At 45.9% G+C, this 25054-nt stretch overlaps 1 protein-coding gene across 3 annotated transcripts in view; it reads left to right on the top strand.

Moving 5' to 3' along the window:
* The window catches only part of LOC141164124 (F-box/LRR-repeat protein 21-like), a 102789-nt gene extending 85265 nt beyond the window's left edge, over nucleotides 1-17524 (top strand). For all 3 annotated transcript variants that reach the window (XM_073649274.1, XM_073649273.1, XM_073649275.1), the window contains 2 exons: nucleotides 7636-7807; nucleotides 16120-17524. In XM_073649274.1, coding sequence (XP_073505375.1) covers nucleotides 7636-7807; nucleotides 16120-16763 — 816 coding nt within the window. In that variant the 3' untranslated portion in view covers nucleotides 16764-17524. The remainder of the gene's footprint in view (nucleotides 1-7635; nucleotides 7808-16119) is intronic.
* The last annotated feature ends 7530 nt before the right edge of the window (nucleotides 17525-25054 follow it).

The following is a 25054-nucleotide window of genomic DNA, read 5'->3' as shown; positions in this document are numbered from 1 at the left end:
CACATTGTCTGATTTGGAAAGAATTTTTTTTCAAATTTTGATGGAAAATAAATATTTGATCAATTACAAACAAGCAAGATTTCTGGCTCTCACATACTTGTAACTTCTTCTTTAAGAGGCTCCTCTGTCCTCCACTCATTACTTGTAGTACCGGCACCTGTTTGAACTTGTTATCAGTATAAAAGACACCTGTCTGCAACCTCAAACAGTCACACTCCAAACTCCACTATGGTGAAGACCAAAGAGCTGTCGAAGGACACCAAAAACAAAATTGTAGTGTAGCGCCCCGAGGGTTTGGCCGCTACAGGGGTATTGCACCTCTGCCAGAGGTGTGATATTCCACTCCCGGGTAAGGATGGAGTGTGGACCAGGGCTCGGTAGGCTGCATGCATCACATACACCCCATTTCCGAGGGACAGCTCAACGGTGCTCCCATTAGACAGTAATGCAGGCACGACAGAATCTGTCCCTGGCTGGAGTGGGGAGGGGGGAGGAAAACCCAGTGATGTAGGAGCAGGAAGGGACGGTTTCTGGGCGTAGGCTGGAGCCCATTGGTTGCAAGTCACCTGGGCTCATACACAGAGAGGGAGGCATATAAGGTGGGCACCATCTTAGAAAGTGAGTTCAGTCAGACAGACAGAGAGTGGAGTGAGAGAAGGAGTTCAGCCAGAGAGGGCTGACAGGGAGCTGTGGCTCAGTCTGGGCCCAGCTCCACGAGGCAGGCCTGGAGTGAAGGCCAGAGCCAGCAGAGAGGACAGAAACTGAAAGGAAAAGAAAGGAAAGGAAGAAAGGAACAGAACACCAAGAGAGGCCCAGAGACACGAAGGCAGAAGGAACCCTAAGGACCCAGGAGATTGCGGGTGACGGGTTGGCAGAACAGGGTACCGGATCCCAAGTTGGTGGAGGTGACTAATCCTCAGTCAAGGACCGGTGGTCGTGATCATATCTTGGTGCGAGCCCTCGCTACACCTACTAGAAAGGCACACCACATAGAGTCAGGGAGGTGAGCACGAAGCCCTCCCAAGAGAAGACCCGAGGCAGCTGGACAAAAGTAGTGTCACTGGTGGGGCACGGCCAGCGAAAGGAATAGAAGGGAGTCCTGTGACACACTCTGGAATTGCCCGGGGGTTGACCGAGCCCCACACCTGGTGGACGCAGCACGGCTTGGGCAGTCATTGTCGGCGGAGTGACTTGGAATATAAAGAACTGTGAGTAAAGAACTTAAACTGCAACCCCACGTCTCTGTGCTTCATCGCCGCACCAGCACCACTAGTGCTGGGACGCCCATGCACCATCACTCCCGTCATCCACTCTTACTGCCCTGGGGCTGCACTCTTCCCGTGGGGAGTCACACTACCTCAGCAGCATACACTATCATCCCCAGCGGTCTACCTTGCAGAGGCGGTCCACACTGACCGCAATCCACGGGTGGCGTAGTCGGACAATTAACTTAAAACACTATAAAGACTGCCACTGGTTTGACCACCCTGAGCCACAGGACCGGGTCGCTGCCACGGTGACTACAACCCACAGCATCCCAAAAAAGGGCCCGGTTCCGGGTTCCCCACGTGGCCCAGGGGGCGCGTCAACTTTGGCGTAGTCGGCAGGATCGTTACCAACCCGCCGCAAACGGGTATTACGCGCCTGAAGAGAAAGAGACTGTTTAATTGAAATTGACTGTGTTGAAAAATGGCGCCCGCCCCAGCAGAATGGACGCCATAATGTGCGCGCCAAAAGACAGCAGGAAGCCACCTCCCATCGTGGGCCAGGTCCCAGAATGGCGCCAAAGGAGGAGCCCGCCCCCAACCGCCATGAGTGAGGCTGTGGAGATGTCCATCAACGTTGGGGGCCTGCCCCTGAAGGTGATTGTCAGCAGATGGCCCCAGGACCACCCCCAATGGGGGCGGACAGGAAAGAAAACCGTGGGGCAGGGTGCGGTCTGGATCAGTCTAGACAGACCGCACCCGGGAATGGACGCATTCAGCCACACCAACCTTTTGGCCCGGAGCCTGCTGCAGGCTGAACCACCCTGCAGCCTGGCAGAGATCCTAGCGCAGCTCCCTAGAGACCCGGAGCGTGCACAAGCTGCACTGGAGGACCTGGAACGGAGGATGGTCCGGACGCAGCGGGGTGCGCTCGTCGAGTGGAGGGAGAAACTAGCCCGGCAGGCTGGAACCCACCAGCGGCAGGCCTCACCCGCACCCCGGAGGCTGCCTGCCTCTGAGGACGGCGCAGGAGGAGTGAGGGCCGGAGACGACGTCGCGGAGGGAGCCGCGAGGACTGAGGCAAGTACAGGGGACGTAACCACCCCGGGCCCAGCAGCTGCAAGCCTGCCCTAGCCTCCCGTCGCAGAACCCGAAGCCCCACTCACCGCACCTGTTGCCGTGCCGCCACTGCTCCCAGCTAGGCCTCGAGCAGCGGGCACCGCGGCCACGCCCCGCCCGGCGCCACGCCCCTTGACCCCGGGCACCGTAAAGAAGGAAGCGTCATCGGCCTGGTCGCAAGGCCTAGTTAACCCGGGCGCCGTTACCCAACCAGCGCCCCCTTCCCGGACTGGGCCGCCACCGGATCTAACCAAAAGACCCCCGGCCTGGTCGCAGGGCCGAGTGCCCCCGGGCGCTGCTCCCAAACCGGGTCCCTCCACTATACCACCGCTGGGCGCGGACCTGTTTGCCCATCATACTGGTCCGGATGGACTGCCTCTGGAATGGCTGGCTGAACTGGCCAGCGGTCAGCCCTGGAAAACCCAGCCCCCGTGCGAGCCTCTGATACTGGCTCCAAAGCCCGTAGAGGTCACCCCGCTCCCACTAGAAGACGCCCAATTTGAGTGGGACCCCGCTGGTGAGAACTTAACGGGGTTCACTCAGGAGACCCGGGCGGACACGGTCCGTCGTCTAGAGGCCTGCCAGCAGCAGCTGGTGACCTTCGAGTGGGAACGGCGAGAGAGGCGCGTCAGAGAGGAGCGGCTCCAGGCCCAAAGCGCTGAGCAAAAGCGCAAAGCCCGTCAAGACCCCTGGGCCGCCCGCGGTCCCCGAATCATCGGGACCGTAATCAAGTTTCACATGGAGAACGGTTGGGGCTTCATCAGGGGTCCGGAAACGGCAGGCGACGTCTTTGTGACCCGCAGAGACGTTGACAGCCATCTACCCGAGGGACACCGTGGACGTGACCTTTACCCAGGTGATGTGGTCACCTTTACCCAACACGAGGGCGCAAAAGGACCGTACGCCCTCCATGTCTATCGGCTTACAGAGGAGGAGCAGCAGCACTATGGCTATGAGGAAAGCCAGGAGGACCCGGACGGTTTGAGGAACAGTATGAGGAGGAGGAAGGAGCCTCTGGAGAACATCGCTACTAGTGAGTAGCAAAGTGCATGTGTAAATAGTTACCCGTCAGGGTACAAGAACTGATGTGGAACTGTTATTTGACTGTTGCCCGCTTTAAGTGCTCCCCTAAGTTACCTGGCTGAGGACTGAGAACAGCCATCCCTTTTCCCAAAACTGGCCGAGGACTGAGAGCGGCCATCTTGTAAATAGTTGCGCTTCCTAAAGCGCCCCCTACTGGTTTTATAAAAAGACTGCAATGTCTACCTCAAGACAAATTTATTGGACTGTTGCACCTTTAAGAAGAAAGAACACCTGGTCGCAAGTTGCACCGCGGCCAGTACCCAAGAATATGTTTACTTAAAGATGTTTTATAATGAAAAGTTTTATTTGCTGCTAAAGTAACAATGCAAATGTTTGGTAAGGTGTTTTATATGACAAAAGAGTTCCGGTAGTAAAGACCATATCTAGTGAAAGAAAAATGTTGAAAAAGAGTAAAGTGTTTCCCATAAAGGGAATTAAATAATGTCGTCCGTTTTCTATGTGAAAAGTTTTGAAAAAGTTTTGCATGTCTTGTAAATTAAAGTGTCTTTGCTCTTTTCCAGCCCGAGGACGTGCTGTGGTTTACCAGGGGGGAATGTAGCGCCCCAAGGGTTCGGCCGCTACAGGGGTATTGCACCTCAACCAGAGGTGTGATATTCCACTCCCGGGTAAGGATGGAGTGTGGACCAGGGCTCGGTAGGCTGCATGCATCACACACACCCCTTTTCCGGGGGACAGCTCAACGGTGCTCCCATTAGACAGTAATGCAGGCACGACAGAATCTGTCCCTGGCTGGAGTGGGGAGGGGGAGGGAAACCCAGTGATGTAGGAGCAGGAGGGGACGGTCTCTGGGCATAGGCTGGAGCCCTTTGGTTGCAAGTCACTTGGGCTCATACACAGAGAGGGAGGCATATAAGGTGGGCACCATCCTAGAAAGTGAGTTCAGTCAGACTGACAGAGAGTGGAGTGAGAGAAGGAGTTCAGCCAGAGAGGGCTGACAGGGAGCTGTGGCTCAGTCTGGGCCCAGCTCCACGAGGCAGGCCTGGAGTGAAGGCCAGAGCCAGCAGAGAGGACAGAAACTGAAAGGAAAAGAAAGGAAAGGAAGAAAGGAACAGAACACCAAGAGAGGCCCAGAGACACGAAGGCAGAAGGAACCCTAAGGACCCAGGAGATTGCGGGTGACGGGTTGGCAGAACAGGGTACCGGATCTCAAGTTGGTGGAGGTGACTAATCCTCAGCCAAGGACCGGTGGTCGTGATCATATCTTGGTGCGACCCCTCGCTACACCTACTAGAAAGGCACACCACATAGGGTCAGGGAGGTGAGCACGAAGCCCTCCCAAGAGAAGACCCGAGGCAGCTGGACAAAAGTAGTGTCACTGGTGGGGCACGGCCAGCGAAAGGAATAGAAGAGAGTCCTGTGACACACTCTGGAATTGCCCGGGGGTTGACCGAGCGCCGCACCTGGTGGACGCAGCACGGCTTGGGCAGTCATTGTCGGCAGAGTGACTTGGAATATAAAGAACTGTGAGTAAAGAACTTAAACTGCAACCCCACGTCTCTGTGCTTCATCGCCGCACCAGCACCACTAGTGCTGGGACGCCCGTGCACCATCACTCTCGTCATCCACTCTTACTGCCCTGGGGCTGCACTCTTCCCGTGGGGAGTCACACTACCTCAGCTGCATACACCATCAGCCCCAGCGGTCTACCTTGCAGCGGCGGTCCACACTGACCGCAATCCACGGGTGGCGTAGTCGGACAATTAACTTAAAACCCTATAAAGACTGCCACTGGTTTGACCACCCTGAGCCACGGGACCGGGTCGCCGCCACGGTGACTACAACCCACAGCATCCCACAAAAGGGCCCGGTTCCGGGTTCCCCACGCGGCCCAGGGGGTGCATCAGTAGCCCTGAACCAGGCTGGGAAGACTGAATCTGCAATAGGCAAGCAGCTTGGTGTGAAGAAATCAACTGTGGGAGCAATAATTAGGAAATGGAAGACATACAAGACCACTGATAATCTCCCTCGATCTGGGGCTCCACACAAGATCTCACCCCGTGAGGTCAAAATGATCTCAAGAACGGTGAGCAAAAATCCCAGTACCACACGGGGGGACCTTGTGAATGACGTGCAGAGAGCTGGGACCAACGTTACACAGGCTACCATCAGTAACACACTATGCCGCCAGGGACTCAGATCCTGCAGTGCCAGACGTGTCCCCCTGCTTAAGCCATTACATGTCAGGGCCTGTCTGAAGTTTGCTAGAGAGCATTTGGATGATCCAGAAGAGAATTGGGAGAATGTCATATGGTCAGATGAAACCAAAGTTGAACTGTTTGGTAGAAACACAACTCGTCGTGTTTGGAGGAGAAAGAATGCTGAAAGCATCCAAAGAGCACCATACCTACTGTGAAGCATGGGGGTGGCAACATCATGCTTTGGGGCTGTTTCTCTGCCAAGGGACCAGGACGACTGATCCGTGTACATGAAAGAATGAATGGGGCCATGTATCATGAGATTCTGCGTGCAAACCTCCTTCCATCAGCAAGGGCATTGAAGATGAAACATGACTGAGTCTTTCAGCATGACAATGATCCCAAGCACACGGCCAGGGCAACGAAGGAGTGGCTTCGTAAGAAGCATTTCAAGGTCCTGAAGTGGCCTAGCCAGTCTCCAGATCTAAGCCCTATAGAAAACCTTTGGAGGGAGTTGAAAGTCCGTGTTGCCCAGCGACAGCCCCAAAACATCACTGCTCCAGAGGAGATCTGCATGGAGGAATGGGCCAACATACCAACAACAGTGTGTGCCAACCTTGTGAAGACTTACAGAAAACGTTTGACATCTGTCATTGCCAACAAAGGATATATATCAAAGTATTGAGATGAACTTTTGTAATTGACCAAATACTTATTTTCCACCAAAATTTGAAAAAAAATTCTTTACAAATCAGACAATGTTATTTTCAGGATTTGTTTTCTCATTTTGTCTCTCATAGTTGAGGTCTACCTATGATGTCAATTACATCATCTTTTTAAGTGGGAGATCTTGCACAATTAGTGGCTGACTAAATACTTTTTTTCCCCACTGTAAATGAGCATAGTAAAAAAGCATGCCATCAAAAGAGTCAGCCACAGTGCCCCGAAAACCTTTCCAAACAATACATGGAGGTGGCTCTCCATGCTGCTTCTTCACTTTCATAATGTTACATGCAAGAAGTCAACTCGATCCTGCCCTTATAATCAGAGGGTGCCTCCTGGTACAGAGTCTGTAGTCTAGAAATGTCCTGCTTGAGCCTGTAAGTAACTTTAGAAAACATGTAAAATTCCAGAGTAATACGTTTCTGCAATGACTGTGGTTTTGACCGACCGACACCTACTCAGCCTACTGAAACAGGGACCTTTTTAAACGCGTAGGAAACCGTAGAAAGGTGTTTTTTATTAATTATTGTAATTTACTGAGATAATGACTTTTGTGTTGTCATTGGCTGTAAGCCATAATCATCAACATTAACAGAAATAAACACTTAGATCAATAGATCACTCTGATTGTAATGACTCTATATAATATGAGTTTCACTTTTGATATTGAAGAACTGAAATAAATTAACTTTTTGATGATATTCTAATTTTGTGAGATGCATCTATAAGTGTATCCATACCTTCACTAATCAAAGGCACTGCTTTGTTACAGAGGAATCGACTTTAGTGATATTCAAATCAGGCTGGAAGTGCTCAGGGTGGGACGGAGCACTTCCATTGTCTCAGCTTCCAGCTCCATTTGCAGCCTAACTCCGCCTTCCAGCAGATGATTGACATGCTGCAGCAATGCTATCTAATTGTCAATGATATAGTAAGGCACAGTTATGATCAGGCTGAAGCGGAGTGAACCCTTCTTGAGCAACCCATCCTCTCTACAGGAGTTGTGTTTACCTGTTACTATATATACGTTTAAAAACTGTCCAGGGACTATGCCGCTTGGGTGATTAGGGAAGTGGGTCCACAATGGTTTCTCCATGTCACACTCCACTTGAGAGATTGGTCTCCCCCTATACACACTTACAGCATCGGATTCCAGGCGACTCTGCATGTTCATATACTGTACATGCACATTGTTTCCATCGTTCTTTGAGACATTTTAAATAGATGGGTGAAGTTCCAACTAACAGTTTTAAATAGTAACCCATAAATTTACCTATGTGGTCACATAGTTTACCCATGCCTGACACAATCAGACGTACTAATCAGTATCAATGTCTTCTCTGTTTCAGTCTCATTTCGTATCTGCCCTCACTGTAGTCTTTGTGAACTCAAAGTCATTGTCTTCAATAAAGATTGATGATACTCCCGTGGACGACCCTTCATTAAAGGTTTTAGTTGCAAACAACAGCGACACCCTGAAGCTATTGAAAATGAGCAGCTGCCCTCACGTGTCACCGGCTGGTAAGAAAAGTAGTGTGCATCTGGTTAGATTAATCCCCAAATCTGGGAGCTGGGTCATTTCCTACATCATAGCTGTATCGCCTCAATATCATTTCTTACCATTATACTTTTTCCATCTTAGTTGTTAGAATTTTGCTGTCTCTTTTTATCTTAAAGTGCACCTACCACTCTTGGGTAATGTAAATAAAAGAATAACAGAATAAGAGTATGTTCACATGTTGTGTTTTTTTTCCACGAAAAATACAACGCTTTTCGGTGCTAGCAAAGTGAACGAGAATCCAGAACGCACCACTTATTTTTTTCCTTGCAGATTTCAAGAAGGTTCAAATCTGCAGCACGTCAGTTCTTTCAGGGTTTTTTGCAACGTTTTTTATCCGTTCAAATTAATGGGAAATAAATGCATCAAAAATGAAACAAAAACCCCAAGAGGCATGTTTGTGGTTCAAAAATGTCTGCACCAAATACTTTTGTGTACACATACCTAAAGGCTCAGTTCACATCACAAATTAACACTTAAGTTCAGCTCCTGTCACATATGCCAATATGTACGTATAGGACTGTACTGATCTGACAATGTAATAGAAGTGGCCAGGGGTGGATTAAGAGTAGCAAGGGCCCCGGGCAGTTTAGAAGGCACAGCTGCTGAAACAGTTAAAAACACTTGGTAGAAGGCCTGCCATGTTCCCCAATGATAATCCGCATGTGCTGTGCACATGCTGCGGAAATTTCCGCTGAGGATTATCATTGCGGAAAAAAACGCAGCACTACCAATTATTTTGCGGAAGCGCTGCGTTTTCGCCGCCATTGACTTGGATTGGAACACATGGAATCCGCATCACTGCATCTGTACATGCAGAATCCATGCGTTTCAACAAATTTGTTGTGCAATTTCTCCTGAGTAAGCCGATACCCCATATGTGAGAGAAATCCACTGTTTGGGCACACGACAGGGTTTGGAAGGGAAGGAGCGCCATGGGACTTTTTGAATGCAAAATTTGCTGGAATAATTAGCAGACGCCATGTTGCATTTGGAGAGCCCCTAATGAGCCTTAACAGTGGAAACCCCTCACAAGTTACATCATTTTGGAAGCTAGACCCCTCAGGGAACTGTTATAGATGTGTGGTGAGCACCTTGAACCCCAGGTGCTTCACTGAAGTTTATACCATTGAGCCGAGAAAATAAAAATGTCTTCATTTTTCCCATAAAAATGTTCTTTTAGTGTCAATTTTTTTATTATCACAAGAGTAACAGGAGAAAATGAAAGCCAAAATTTGCAATTTCTCCTGAGTACGTAGATACCCCATATGTGGGGGAAAACCAGTGCTTGGGCGCACGGCAGAGCTCAGAAAAGATGGAGTGGCAATTTGGAACTCAGACTTTGATGAAATGGTCTGCGGGTGTCATGTCGCGTTTTGAGAGCCCCTCATGTGCCTAAACAGTAGAAAAAACCCACAAATGACCCCATTTTGGAAACTATACCCCTCAAGAAATGTATCTAGATGTGGGTGAGCACCTTAATCCCACAGGTGCTTCACAGAATTTTACATTGATCTGTGAAAATGAAAAAAAAAATTCCCACAAAAATGTTGTTTTAGCTCCCAAATTTTTCATTTTCACAAGAATAATAGGAGAAAATGGAGTCCAAAATTTGCTATGCAATTACTTCTGAGTACGCCAATACCCCATATGTGGTTGAAAACTGATTTTGAGTTACAGTGCAAAGCTCAGAAGGGAAAGAAGCGCCATATTGGTGTTCATATTTTGCTGGACTGGTTTGAGGGTGCCATGTCACATTGCCAGAGCCCCTAAGATGCCAGAATAGCAAAAACCAAACCAGCAAACCATAAGTGACCCCACTTTACAAACTACACCCCCCCTCAATGAATTCATTTAGGGATGCAGTGAGCCTTTAACACCACATGTCCCTCACAGAAGTTTACACCATTGGGCAGAGGAGAATGAATAATTACATTTTTACCACCAAAGTTTTGTTTTAGCCCCAGATTTTACATTTTCACACTGGGAAATACCCCATATGTGACTGTGCCGTACTACTTAGCTATACGGTGAGACTCGGGAGGGATAGAGTGCTATTTGCCTCCTGGAGTGCAGATTTTCCTAGAATATGTGGATTCCATATACAGAGACCCTAAGTGCTACAAGAGCAGAATCCTCCTTCAAGTGACCCCGTTTTGGAAATTATACCCCTTTGGGAATTTATCTACAGGTTTGGTAAAGATTTTAACTACATGGGTGTTTTCCAGAAACAAGCAGCAGTGGATGTTGCGGAGTGAAAATTGTAAACTGCTGTTGTAGGGACCAGTTTATTGTAGTGCCTAGTACATTGTAGTGACCAGTATGTTGTAATGACCTATACGTTGTAGTGACCAGTTTGTTATGTGCAGCTCGTGCTTCTGGAGACACTCACTTGTAAATTAGAAGGGCTTTCATCGCTACAGAAATGCCAAACATGTGGATGCTAACTGCGGTTTAGGCACACTGTGGGGCTCAGAAGGGATGGAGGCATTTGGATTTGGGAGCACAGAATTTACTGAATTTCTTTTGGGGGGCAAGGGCCATTAAGTTTTTCCAGAACCTTTGTGCTACTAGTAGCGTGGAAGCCCCTATATTTCCGCTAACAGACGACGGACCTTAGTGGAGACTTGCTTTTTTTGTGTTTCCATTTAAATCTCCAAGTGACATAATTCAGATGAAACCACCGAGGGATCCATTCACTATAAATAGGCAGCAGAGTTACTCTGGATTCCGTCTGGACTCTATTCAGCGGTGTCCTTATTTTCAGAAGTGCACAAAACTGACGCCACTTTTATGCACATCTAATAAAAAGACGGACACCGCCGGATCATAGGCCAGATGGCGTCCAGTGACTTCATCTGACTCATTACAGGGAATCTTTCGCCGGGGGTTCCGTCTGAATCACGTATTTCAGAGATTTACACGGAAACCCCGATGTAAGCGCTCGGCGTAGAGCTCTGGATAAATGTGCGCTGAGGCTTACTGCGATCTTTGGGAGGCAGAATAAACAAATCAACAGCAGGCGAAGAATTGGTTTTATTTATTCTTTTACACCATTCCTCATGCGGTATAAGTGATTAGATGACTTTATTCTTCAGGTCGGTGCGATTTCATCAATACCAGATTTATATCAGTTTTTCATGTTTGGTAGCTGTCACACACTAAGATACGCTATAGATCTATAATAGCTAGAGATAGAGCTATAATTTTTCCATATTTCGACCGACAGAGCCATGTGATGGCTTTTTTTTTGCGGGATGAGTTGATGTTGTTATTGGTACCATTTTTGGGCACATGACATTTTTTGATTGCCTTCTATTCTGATTTTTTGGAGGAGCAATAAACATAAACAAAAAATTCAGGAATAGTTTTTTTTTGTTTTTTTTATTCTGTTCCGTGTATGGTAAAATTAATTTTACCAAAATTAATTAAAGACAACTTTATTCTTCGGGTCAGTGCGATTACAGCGATGCCACATTTATATTGTGTTTTTATGTTTTGGTGCTTTTACCCAATAAAAAATATTTTGTAGAAAAAATATTAATTTTTGCATCACTTTATTCTAAGAACTATAACTTTTTTATTTTTCCGCTGATGAAGTTGTATAATTGCTTGTTTTTTGCAGGACAAGATAACGTTGTCAACAGTACTGTTTTTATTTACATTAGTCTTTTTTATTGGTTTTTATTCCACTTTTTGTTCAGTGGTACGATGGTAAAGCATCGTTTTTTGCCTTGTTTTTTTTTTACCATGTTTACTCAAGGGGTAAACTAATGGGACAGTTTTATAGATCAGGTTGTTCCGGACCCAGCGATAGCAAATATGTGTACTTCTATTGAGATTTTTTTTTTCAGAATAATATTTATTTATGGGTACAAGATATTATTTTTATTATTATTTTGTGTTTTTTTTTTTTTTTTTAAGAAATATTTTTTAACCTTTTTTTTTTTACATTTTTTTTACGTTTTTTACTTTGTTCCACAATGAGACTTTCACTATCTGCAGTCTGTTTGCTGTTATAAAAAATAGGAGCATTGCTATTCCTTATAACCTGTCAGTACTGCAGACACAAGTTAGTTAGATCATGCACTGCACATGATCTAACTGCCTTGCTAGTGCCTGGTGACCCGGATGTCGTCATGAGTCACCATGACAACAATCGGGCATGACAACAATCGGGCCCCCGCGATGACGTTGCAGCATCTCTGATCCAAGAGCGGAGGGGCTTCTGTCACTCTGCCTGCTTGCTAAATGTTACTATCGCAGCATTTAGGGGGTTAAAGTGCCAGGAGCAGGCACCTCTCCTGGCACTGAGTGGCGGGTGTAAGCTGTCAGAATCTGCTGACAACCGGCGGCAATCGTGCATGCGCAGCCTCTGTGCGTGGAAAATCGCCTGGATATATCCATACGTCCAAGGTTGGTAAGTACATACCGACCCGGAAGTATGGATACGTCTAAGGTTGTTAAAGGGTTAAAGGATTACGATTAGTGTTGAGCGAGTATGTTCTATTAACCCTTTCGCCGAGTATGCTCGGGCCGAGCTCCGAGTATTTATAGTTGCTCGGTGATGTGTTTGAATCGCTCCTGTGTGCATGATTTGCGACTGTTTGACAGCTTTATTACATGTGAGAAATGTCTATTTCTTACACATTCCTCCCATGTAATAAAACTGTCAAACAGTCGCAAATCATGCACACGGGAGCGATTCAACCATATCACCGAGCAGCTATAAATACTCGGAGCTCGGCCCGAGCATACTCGGAACAGAACATACTCGCTCAACACTAATTACGATGTATCCATAAAAATCAAATACTATACTGTGGCTCCGTATGAAATCTGATTTTTTTTGCGCACCTATAGACTTGCATGTTTGAGACTCATCCAATTTACGGAAGAAACCTGCGCATGCTGCCGTTTTTTTATGCGCAGATTCAATCTGTGAAAAAAATGCTCATCTGTACTGCCTCATTGAATAAGATTGGTACGCCTGCTTTCTATTTTTTCGTGGACTGCACTCGGACCAAAAATATAGCTATGTGAACTTAGCCTAAGGGCTCTTTCACACATCAGTATTCCTGGTATGTGTGGTGACCGTTACCACACGTACCGGAGACACTGACACACGTAGACCCATTCAAATGAATGGGTCTGCGCACATATCCGTGTGTTTCCACGGACCGCGTATCCATGTGATCTGCACGTAGACATGTCTGTTTTAGACTGGCAGCACGAATCACTCAGACCCATTCAAGTCAATGGGTTCGTATAAACACGTACCCCACACGGATGCCATCCATGTGACACATACCGGCGCTTGGGAATCAGTGTACAGTTAGCGCTGTTCCCAAGCACCGGGTGCTGAAGGCTGCCCTCATCATAGTCCCCTGTCGGCGCTGTCTCCACCTGTAAAAATAACAAAATAAAAAAAATCCATATACTCACCTGTCCTAAGTGTCCCCTGCTGTAATCCATGCGACCGCTCAGCAGGGGAGCCTGGGAGAATGACTCCTGCAGCGAGCTGCCCCAAAACTCTCTGAGAAAGCGGTGTCCTGTCACTCACTGAGCTTAGCTATGGGGTCGCTCGCTGCAGGGGTCATTCTCCCCGGCTCCTTTGCTGAGTGGTCGCATGGATTACAGCAGGGGACACTTAGGACAGGTGAGTTTATGGATTTTTTTATTTTGTTATTTTTACAGGTGGAGACACCGGGAACAGAATATTGCTCTCATCATTATTCTTTGCTCGCGCTTATCACAGTGCCGACAGTGGACTATGATGAGGGCAGTGTTCAGTACCCGGTGCTTGGGAACAGCACTAACTGTACACTGATTCCCAAGTGCCGGTACATGTGCTACTGATGTGGCACACGGGCGGCACACGTATCACACACACGGACACGGATATCTCTGGTATGGGTTTTTCCGGTACCAGAAATATCCGGACCTGTGAAACTGGTCTAATAATAATAGACTCTAACAGTACTTACACTGAATTTTTCAAATTAACATCTTTCGCTTAGTTTAGCTCTGAAAATTAGCAGTGTCTGCATCACTTGGCTGACCTCAGCAAGTTTTGATCTGTTTGACAACTCGTACCAACACCAGCAGCATTAGGTCCACTTGCCAACCTCTCTTACACTTTTTCAATCTATAGAACAGAGTATGAAAATAAACTTGGGTATACCTTTTATGTATTTTATTTAAGGAGTTGTCCGGTCTAAAATGACAAGTCTGCAGTCACTCTATGTGTCTGCATACTTGTGAATCCTCACATCTTGTGCACTGCGCTCTGTCAGAATTCTCTGGGGGCTGCGGACCCACAATTGCAAGTACACTACCGTTCAAAAGTTTGGGGTCACCCAGACAATTTTGTGTTCCATGAAAACTCATACTTTTATTTATCAAATGAGTTTGAAAATGTATAGAAAATATAGTCCAGACATTGGCAAGGTTAGAAATAATGATTTTTATTTGAAAGAATAATTTTCTCCTTCAAACTTTTCTTTTGTCAAAGAATGCTCCCTTTGCAGCAATTACAGCATTGCAGACCTTTGGCATTCTAGCTGTTAATTTGCTGAGGTAATCTTGAGAAATTTCCCCCCATGCTTCTTGAAGCCCCTCGCACAAGTTGAATTCGCTTGATGGGCACTTTTTGCATACCATACGGTCAAGCTGCTCCCACAACAGCTCAATGGGGTTGAGATCTGGTGACTGCGCTGGCCACTCCATTACAGATAGAATACCAGCTGCCTGCTTCTTCCCTAAATAGTTCATGCATAATTTGGAGGTGTGCTTTGGGTCATTGTCCTGTTATAGGATGAAATTGGCTCCAATCAAGCGCTGTCCACAGGGTATGGCATGGCATTGAAAAATGGAGTGATAGCCTTCCTTATTCAAAATCCCATTTACCTTGTACAAATCTCCCACTTTACCAGCACCAAAGCAACCCCAGACCATCATATTACCTCAACCATGCTTGACAGATGGTGTCAGGCACTCTTCCAGAATCTTTTCCGTTGTTCTGCGTCTCACAAATGTTCTTCTGTGTAATCCAAACACCTCAAACTTTGATTTGTTTGACCATAAAACTTTTTTCCAGTCTTCCTCTGTCCAATGTCGGTGTTCTTTTGCCCATATTAATCTTTTCCTTTTACTAGCAAGTCTCAGATATGGCTTTTTCTTTGCCACTTTGCTCTGAAGGCCCGCATCCCGGAGTCGCCTCTTCACTGTAGACGTTGATACTGGCGTTTTGCGTGTACTATTTAATGAAGCTGCCTGTTGAGGAGCTGTGAGGCATCGATTTCTCAAACTAGAGACTCTAATGTACTTGTCCTGTTGCTCAGTTGTGCAGCGGGGCCTCCCACTTCTCTTTCTACTCTGGTTAGAGCCTGTTTGTGCTCTCCTCCGAAGTGACTAGTACACACCGTTGTAGGAAATCTTCAGTTTCTTGGCAACTTCTCGCATGGAATAGCCTTCATTTCTAAGAACAAGAATAGACTGTCGAGTTTCACATGAAAGTTCTCTTTTTCTGGCCATTTTGAGAGTTTCATAGAACAAACAAATGTAATGCTCCAGATTCTCAACTAGCTCAAAGGAAGGTCAATTTTATAGCTTCTCAATTCGGCCAAACCGTTTTCAGCTAGGCTAACATACTTGTGCAAGGGTTTTCTAGGGTTTTCTACACATCCATTAGCCTTCTTACACAGTTAGCAAATACAATGTACCATTAAAACTCTGGAGTGGTGGTTGTTGGAAATGGGCCTCTATACACCTATGTAGATATTGCAATAAAAACAAGACATTTGCAGCTAGAATAGTCATTTACCACATTAACAATGTATAGAGTGTATTTCTGATTCATTTAATGTTAGCTTCATTGAAAAAAAAGTGCTTATCTTTCAAAAATAATGAAATTTCTAAATGACTCCAAACTTTTGAATGGTAGTGTATGTGCTTTGCATACATGTGATCACATGCCGACTAGATGTGAACAGTCTTGCTCAATGCAAGTGTATCGAGCAAAGCCAGACATGTCTAGTCGGAATGTGGCCGACTATACATATCGCACACTTACAGTCACATGACTGCCGAAACTCAGCGCTGGAGAATCCTCACAGTGTGCAGTGCACGCGATGTGAGGATTCACAAGTCTGCAGTCATATGGACTCACTGCAGACTTGTAGCCTAAGGCGAGGCAATCTCTTTAAGCAGTAATATTAACCAATGCTGGTCTAAAATACTAACAAAACTATACATCTTGATTTATCCTCATTAGGAATTTTATGCGTGGCTGACCAGTGTCATGGACTTAGAGAACTTGCCCTGAATTACCATCTTCTGAGCGATGAATTACTCTTGGCCCTCTCAACTGAAAAACATGTCCGCCTTGAACATCTACGCATTGATGTAGTCAGTGAAAATCCCGGTCAAGCACAATTTCACACCATAAAGAAAAAAAGCTGGGATGCCCTTATCAAGCACTCTCCAAAAGTCAACATTGTGATGTACTTCTTCTTGTACGAAGAGGAATTCGATGCATTTTTCCGAGAGGAGACACCAGTTACCCATTTGTACTTTGGCCGGGCCGTGAGCAAGGCAATGCTGGGTCGTATAGGCATGAACTGTCCTCGGTTGATTGAGTTGGTGGTTTGCGCAAATGGACTTCAGCCTTTGGATGATGAGCTGATTCGAATCGCTGACCGTTGTAAAAACCTGACTGCCATAGGCCTGGGAGAGTGTGAAGTAACTTGCAGTGCATTTGTGGAGTTTGTCAAAATGTGTGGGGGAAGACTGACACAGCTGTCTATCATGGAGGAAGTGCTTATTCCAGACAGCAAGTACAACCTGGAGCAAATTCATTGTGAGGTTTCCAAGCACCTTGGAAGAATGTGGTTCCCGGATATGATGCCGACTTGGTAGACTAATGAAGTCCACGACTTAGAATGTGTCTTACTTTTGCTTGCTATGCAATTATAAGTTACATATGGAAGATAAAATGTTGTATGAAGTTGTATTAACAAACAAAGCAAAGTCATTTCAAAACCAACATTACTATTTAACCCACTGCATCAGATGTACAGCAGTTAATATATGGTTTATAACTATACAGCTGCTATCGATAGATTGGTTTAGTGCCTAGTATTACAAATCCGTTAATTATTCATGTTTAATGTAAGGTCCAAGAATCATTTTAGTAGGAACAGGCTTAATGTCAAATTTTTCATTATATCATTCCATAGTGCATGAATGTATAGCCTGAAGCCTTAAGATCCTACATTAAAAGTAATAACCAGACCCACCACCTAATGGCCACTCATATCGGAGAATTGTTGTCATTTTCTGCTCAAAGGGCTTGTGGGACTTCCCACTGGGGTACTTACAGATGTCAATTTTTTATCATTGATAGGCTAGGAAACTGAGCAGGTAGTCACCCTCTCAGCGCTGCCTCTCCACCGCTGCTCCAGTGATTGTTTTCAAGCAGTACAAGCTGTTTAGCCCAGCGATTGGCTGCAGTGATGTCATCATGACATCACTGTTGCTGCAGTGGGGGAGAGGCAGTTCTGGAACCGGGGTGGGCGCGTGCTTGCTCAGTTTATTCTGTTCTGCTAAGCTATGGACGGTGATAATGTAAAGCCAGAAAAGCTCTTTAAAGGGGTTGTTCGGTACTTTTAAAAAACTGCCAGTGTGTTTTAATGATAAATACAACCTTCTTTCTAAGTACCTTGCGCTGCTGATACTGCCTGTGAGCGGCGCTATCGATGGCCGCTCACAGGCAGCACGTGACCCCCGGCTGCAGCTGGCGCTCACATCCGCTGACGTCACGACAAGTTGCGGCTACAGCCGGGGGTCCCGGTTCCGCGTTCCACCGGTGGCTGCTGGGTTGTGGGCGGGATTATTCCCCTGTGTCATACCCAGCATCCACCGCGCGCTCTCCCTGTCCTCATTCACTGGTAAAGTGCGCGGTGGATGCTGGGTGTGACATGGGGAATAACCACGCCCACAACCCAGCAGCCACTGCGGGGACCCCAGCGCTGAGTCACGCCTCAGTTGTTGTGACGTCAGCGTGGGGTCACGTGCTGCCTGTGAGCGGCCACCGATAGCGCCGCTCACAGGCAGTATCAGCAGCGCAAGGTACTTAGAAAGAAGGTTGTATTTTTCATTAAGACACACTGGCATTTTTTTAAAAGTACCGGACAACCCCTTTAATTGTTGCTTCGCCTGTGGTGAAATACATAAATTCAATATAGCAAAGCAGGAGAGTTACTAATCAAAAAGACTGAAAATGGTCGTGTGAAGCACTCCTAATGTATCTTATGAGGTAGAAATACTCCTTGTTTTGGGTTATTTAACAGCAATTTCTTTCAATGTTCTTGAATGCTACAGTAATTTCCATCTGTGTGGTTTTTTTTAATAATTAATTAAGGTTACTTAATCTTAGAAATACAAGAAAGAGTATTTTTGGCATGTACCATATATAATTTTGGCAACTGAGTCTTTTGCAGCCCCCACTTCACACCTTTTCTGCTTACTGTAGAAAATGGTCTGTGCAGCTTTACTGAGAAATGCTTGAAGTAAAGGTGCGCTTATATTAGCCAACGTTGCAGTGGTAAATGACGTCTGATACTTTCAGATCGATGGTCGCTTATAGGCCTGTCTGCACAGTCAGGCTGCGCTTTAGATGTGAACAAACACAAGAGCACAGTAAATAAACATATAAAAAATACTCTGTTGTAAAAATATAACAGCAAACAGCAAGTGCTAGTTAGGGACTGCTCTGATGTGGGTTACCTTGACATTGGTAGAGCGGTTTAGTCTACATTTTTTTATCATCTTTTTACTAGCACAACATTTTGGTTGTGTTCTTGTGTTTGTGTTTTCAGTCTTTCGGTGGTGTGAACACTGTCCTACAGACTTGTTCACTTTGAGCATGGCCCATGTGTTTGTATGCGCTTTAGATGCGGACTGAGCGATCTGTTATACGCCATTCTGTGCGCATAGGCTGTCATTGTTCTCGGCAACACAGCTTCTGTTTACCCAGGAAGAAATGCTGCCAAGAACGAAGATCTTTTATGCAAACCAAAAGATCATTTCACCAGATGAATGAGCATTTTGCTTGTTCCATGGGTAATCAGCAACCTGTTGAGACTGCATAATTGTCAGGAAATGATAACTGCTTGTTCGCAATAGCTGTGCAGAGTAAATGGACCTTAAAGGGAATCTGTCTGCAGATTTTTTCTTTTCAACCTGATAACAGCATGAGGTAGGATCAGAGACCCTGATTCCAGTGACATAAGTGATATATCACTTAATTTACTGGGTGCAGCAGTTATGATTGAATCACAGTTTTCTCAGTTAGACTTAGGAGATCTCATATGCAGAACTGTGTATAACCTCACCCACACCACTGATGGGCAGCTTTCTGTGTACATTGTATAGTGACAGAGAACTACTAATTATTGGTGGGAGCGTGGTTGGACTAGGAGGCACAGGGCTAGTTGTCCTGTAGTGATAATCTCCTGCTGCTAAAACACTGGTTTTATTGAAAAAGCAAAACACTGCCCAGTTAGGCTATGTTCACTTGTCCAGTAGTGATCCGTTAGAATGGATCCAGAAGAAATCCGTAAGGAAAAAAGTTGTATTGACACAACATTTTAGTCCGTTATTCACTAACTGGACTCTGCCGGATCTGTGTTTTTAACATTGGAGTCAATGGGCAATGGATCCGTTAATGCAGAATCTGTTGTCGTCTATTTTTAACAGATCCAGCAGAGATCAGTTAGTAAATAATGGACTAAAACAGACTTTTTTCCTAACGGACTTCTGCTGGATCTGTTATAATGGATCATTACTGAACATGTGAACATAGCCTAAGTAACACATCTCTGTAATCAGTCTCTTCATCTACAACATGGTACTCTCTGATTATATAGCAAAAACCAGGTGACAGATTTCCTTTAACCTTACAATTGTAGCCCACTTTGTAAAATGCCTTTTAATAATCCGTTCCTTGATGATAAACTAATCACAGTGTGTCTGTCTTTGACTCCCTATGATCATCTGTAATCTATTAGTAAAGTAGACATTAATGAGTACCTATCTTCCAGCCTGCAGAGTGGAATCCCACAACTCTTGGCGGTCCTTCTCGCTGTTAAAGAGTGAGACATTGCCCTTTGCACTAAGCCAGCTCCGCTGCATACTTCACTAAGCTGATACTTTTCGGCAGCCTCATAGTAAGGTTAGCGGCAGCCTTGGGTTAGTGCAAAAAGGAAGAAATTGCAAAAACATGTGAAATCTTACTCTTTCACAGTGTGGAGGGCCATTGAGATTTGCAGACACCCACAACCTGGATGTTCAGAACTATAGAAAGTTGGGTCCATTAGGGCAGCATCAGGGACCCTTCTGGTCACATTTGCTAATGAGTGCTATTAACAAAAAAAGTTCAGCCCTAGACTGGTGATAGGCAGAGCTGCCACCAGGAATTTCAAGGCCCCATATTGGCAAAATTTTCAGACCCCCTTGAGACCCCGTCCTGTTCCACCCCAGCTCTGCCTCCAACCTTCGAACCTTCCACAGTCGCACCACTCTCTCTTGAAAAGACTCCACTTCTGTACCATGTCCTCACCAATCACACATTAACAGTTGCCATCAAACACCAGATCACATACATAGCCAGCAGCTTATGTTTGGCCAAAAGAATTTTTAAAAGCCACACGACAAGGTAGACTCTTTTGGCTGGGCCCTACTCTACGCTAACCTATTAAACATTTGTTAAAATACCCAATATTCTTTTTAGGTGTATTTTTATTTATTTTTCTTTAAGGGAATGTGCTACATACAATTTTCAAAATTACCAATACTACCACATACAAGGGACAAATACCATCACACCATGCCCGGACCACATATTACCACCACATAGTGACCGAATACTACCACATACAAGGGACAAATACTGCCACACCATTACTAGACTACATATTACCACCACATATGACCGAATAACACCACATACAAGGGAGAAATACTGCTACATCATGACAAGACCACATGTTACCACCACAAAGTAACCAAATAATACCACATAAAAGGAAAAAATATCGCCACACCATAAGCAGATCACATATTACAACCACATAGTGACCGAATAAGACCACATACAAGGAACAAATACCAACACACCGTAACCAGACCTCATATTACCACCACATAGTGACCGAATAATACAACATACAAGGAACAAATATAGCAACACCATGACACGAGCCCATATAACCACCACATAGTGCCTGAATAATGCAATACTGATCATTCATAAAAACACAATACTATTATTATCATAAGTGCCATAAAACACAGGAGCTCTGTACATATTATATAGTGTGTGGTGTCATTGTACAGGTAATATAGTGATCACAAGTGACATTATACACAGGAGCTCTGCATATAGTGTACAGTGTACAGGTAATACAGGGATCACTAGTGACATTATACACAGAAGCTCTGTATATAGTGTCCGTGTACTGGTAATACAGGGATCACCAGTGACATTATACACAGGAGCTCTGTATATGGTGTCTGTACAGGTAATACAGGGATTACCAGTGACATTATACTCAGGAGCTCTGTATATAGTGTCACTGTACAGGTAATACAGGGATCACTGGTGACATTATACACATGATCTCTGTATATACAGTGAAGAGCAAAAGGGTAACAATCTTTTAAACATTTGACTTTCAGGCTCCATATCTCACCATCCACTACTGCATTTAATGTGAGACTATCATCATTTTATAGACCTTCATCTTGGCTATCTCATACATAAATTTGACTTACAACCATTTAGCATATGATTAGTTATGCAGATTCTTGTCATGTCACTGCATTGTTGCTGTTTTTTGCTCCTGGTGGTGGAAAAATATTTCTCTTCCAGTATACTACAAAATACAACCTGTTCTCACATTCCCTAATAGCTCAGTTATTAGGTTGATTCCCAAGCGAAAGATCACTGAACAAGATTTCCCAAGAAAAGAGAAACAGCATCATCCAGCTCATCTATAGCAGTCTCTCGGACCAAAAAAATTGCCAAACTGCATCGTGTGAGTGCCATGACAGTTGGAAGAATACGAAATGAAGTCCATCTATCCATTCAAAAGCCAAGAGGTGGACATCCAGGCAAAATATCGGAGTCAACAAGTCGTCTCATCATAGGGTCTATTAGTTCTGCCGCGACAAACAATTAGTAGTGGAAGTGACTTGTATGCTTAGTAATAGTGAGATCACAGACGTCCATGCAAGCATCATGCGACACACGTTACACAAGTCTTGAATGGTGGCTCAAAAAAAGGTGAAGAAGCCTCAACTTCAATATTGTCATTAGAAGCATGATAAGAAATGAGTTTGCAATAAAGTGTGAAAAATTAAAAGTAGAAGATTGGAAACGGGCGATTTGGAACAATGAGACAAAAGTCAATAGACTAGGCTCTGAAGGGTGCAAATGGGTCTGGAGGGAAAAAGGAGCAAATGGATGAAGAAATTGAAGAAACTGTTAAATTTGGTGAAGAAAGCCTGATGATATGGGGTTGTTCCGCAGTCAAAGGCGTTGGATACTTGACCAGGATTGATGGTAGTCTCAATGCTGAGCTATATGTGAGTATCCTAAAAGACAAATTACTTTGTACACTCGAGTACTATGGGTATGAAATGGACGACATAGTGTTCTAGCAGGACAACGACCCAAAGCATACGTCTAGATTGGTGAAGAAATGGTTCAATGACAAGGACATAGAGATGCTCGATTGCCCCCCAGAGTCCCCAGAACTCAACCCAATTGAACACTTGTGGATAGAGTTTAAGAAAAAACTGTATACATACCCAAGTGAGTCGACCAGTATGCACCAACTTTGGGAACATGTAAAAGAGACCTGGGATCAGAAGTCGGTTGAGACTTGTTTGAATCTGATCGAGAGCATGCCCAGAAGTTTTCAGGCAGTGTTGAAAGCCAAAGGTGGATTTACAAAATACTCACAAAATAATAAAAATTTAAATTTAGATTTTTAGGAGCAAAACAGTAACAATGCAGTGACATGACAAAAATCTGCATAACTAATCATATGCAAAATAGTTGCAAGTCAAATTCATGTATGAGATAGCCAAGATGATTGTCTATAAAACTATGGTAGTCTCACGTTCAAAGTAGTAGTGGATGGTGCAATATGGAGCCTGAAAGTCAAAAGTTAAAAACATTGTTACCCTTTTGCTCGTCAGTGTACTATGTAGTGTATAGTGTAAGTGTCCAGGTAACATACTCACCGGTGATGTCTTTAGTTGAAGATATTCATCTTCGCTTCACTTCTTCATCCAGCACAGACTGTCATCACTTCTTCCAGCCTGGACTCATCTTTGGAGAAAATAAGTTATCTAGAGCACATTCCCCAACTTCTACACTATGCCAGGTGAAGAAAAAAAGCGACAGTGTTGCCCTGTGTAATGCATACACCCGGACTGACTGGCATGTGCATGTTTAGTGGTTCCACTGTGCCATGAACCGGAGAGTGCCTGGAGGGGTGTAACTAAGTATCTGCTCGATCCGACTAAGGTCGCACGACGGCATACGACGCCAGTGCACCAGGGAGGAACCGAGCAGAGGGACCAGGGTCTACTCCAGGTCAGACCCCAGGACACGGCTGTTGACCCACACCGGGGAATACAGGAACAGGCAGGCTAGAGCGCAGGCTGGGTAGGGTCCAGTACAGACAGGGAGACAAGTTCAGAGCCGCAGATGCGGTAATCAAACAGAGTAAAGCGAAACCGCAGGTGTGGTGGACAAGGCTGAGCAGAGCAAAACCGCAGACACGGTAGACAAGGCTGAGCAGAGCAAAACCGCAGACGCGGTGGACAAGGCTGAGCAAAGCGAAACCGCAGACGCGGTGGACAGGGCAGAGCAAAGCGAGACCGCACACACGGTGGACAAGGCTGAGCAGAGCAAAACCGCAGACGCGGTGGACAAGGCTGAGCAGAGCAAAACCGCAGATGCGGTGGACAAGGCTGAGCAGAGTGAAACCGCAGACGCGGTGGACAAGGCAGAGCAGAGCGAAACCGCAGACGCGGTGGACAAGGCTGAGCAGAGCGAAACCGCAGATGCGGTGGACAAGGCTGAGCAGAGTGAAACCGCAGACGCGGTGGACAAGGCAGAGCAGAGCGAAACCGCAGACGCGGTGGACAAGGCTGAGCAGAGCGAAACCGCAGACGCGGTGGACAAGGCAGAGCAGAGCGAAACTGCAGACGCAGTGGACAAGGCTGAGCAGAGCGAAACCGCAGACGCGGTGGACAAGGCTGAGCAGAGCGAAACCGCAGACGCGGTGGACAGGGTTGAGCAGAGCGAAACCGCAGACGCGGTGGACAAGGCAGAGCAGAGCGAAACCGCAGACGCGGTGGACAGGGCTGAGATAAATCACCGAAGGGGTAAACAAAGACAAAGCAAAGGGGATAGGGCTTTGTTCACATGGAACAGAAAGAAAGGCAGAACTAGATACTTGCAAAGAAGTAGCGAGAGGACTCCAACTCACAAACGGAAGTACAGCGACAACGAGAAGGAGTTAGGTGCAGGTTCAGACAACGCAGGAAAAGGGAAGGGATGGACATAGAGACGAAACAGGTAAAAGGTAAGGAGACAGTTCAGACAGGAACTGTAACTGCAACAAAATACAGGAACGAGCCAAGGCAAAGCCAAGCGCTGGTTTAGACAAAGCAGCAGAAAGGGAAGGTACGGACATAGAAAGAAACAGGAAGCAGGTTAGGAGACAGTTCAGACAGGAACTGTACTGCAACAAATACAGGAGCGAGTCTGGGTATGCGGCCCCCAGAGGGCAAGACGAACAGGCTAAGTGCGTGTTCAGACTGGTCTGGAAATACAGCTTCCAGGAAGGCGGACAGACAACAGGCTAGAGTGCACAGACAGGACACAGTTCAGACACGGGAACTGATACCGATAGGCAGGAAACAAAGACAGGACCTGGCATGTCAGCGACCAGAAGCCAACTGACAGAACAAGATGCTCAGGCAAGGATTCCAAGGAGGAGCTGGGTTAAATACCAGGTGACAGACAGCAATAGGCTGAGGACGCATCAGGGGAGTGTCAGCAGCAGCTACAAGAAACAGGAAGTTCAGCGGGCGTCGCCCTAAGCAGCAAGAGCAAAGCAAAGCAGACA

Source organism: Phyllobates terribilis, unplaced genomic scaffold (genome assembly GCF_046119375.1).
Source record: "Phyllobates terribilis strain yellow unplaced genomic scaffold, ASM4611937v1 Scaffold_10__3_contigs__length_209671492, whole genome shotgun sequence".
NCBI classification, from domain to species: Eukaryota; Metazoa; Chordata; class Amphibia; order Anura; family Dendrobatidae; genus Phyllobates; species Phyllobates terribilis.
This window is presented reverse-complemented; position numbering and strand designations above follow the sequence as displayed.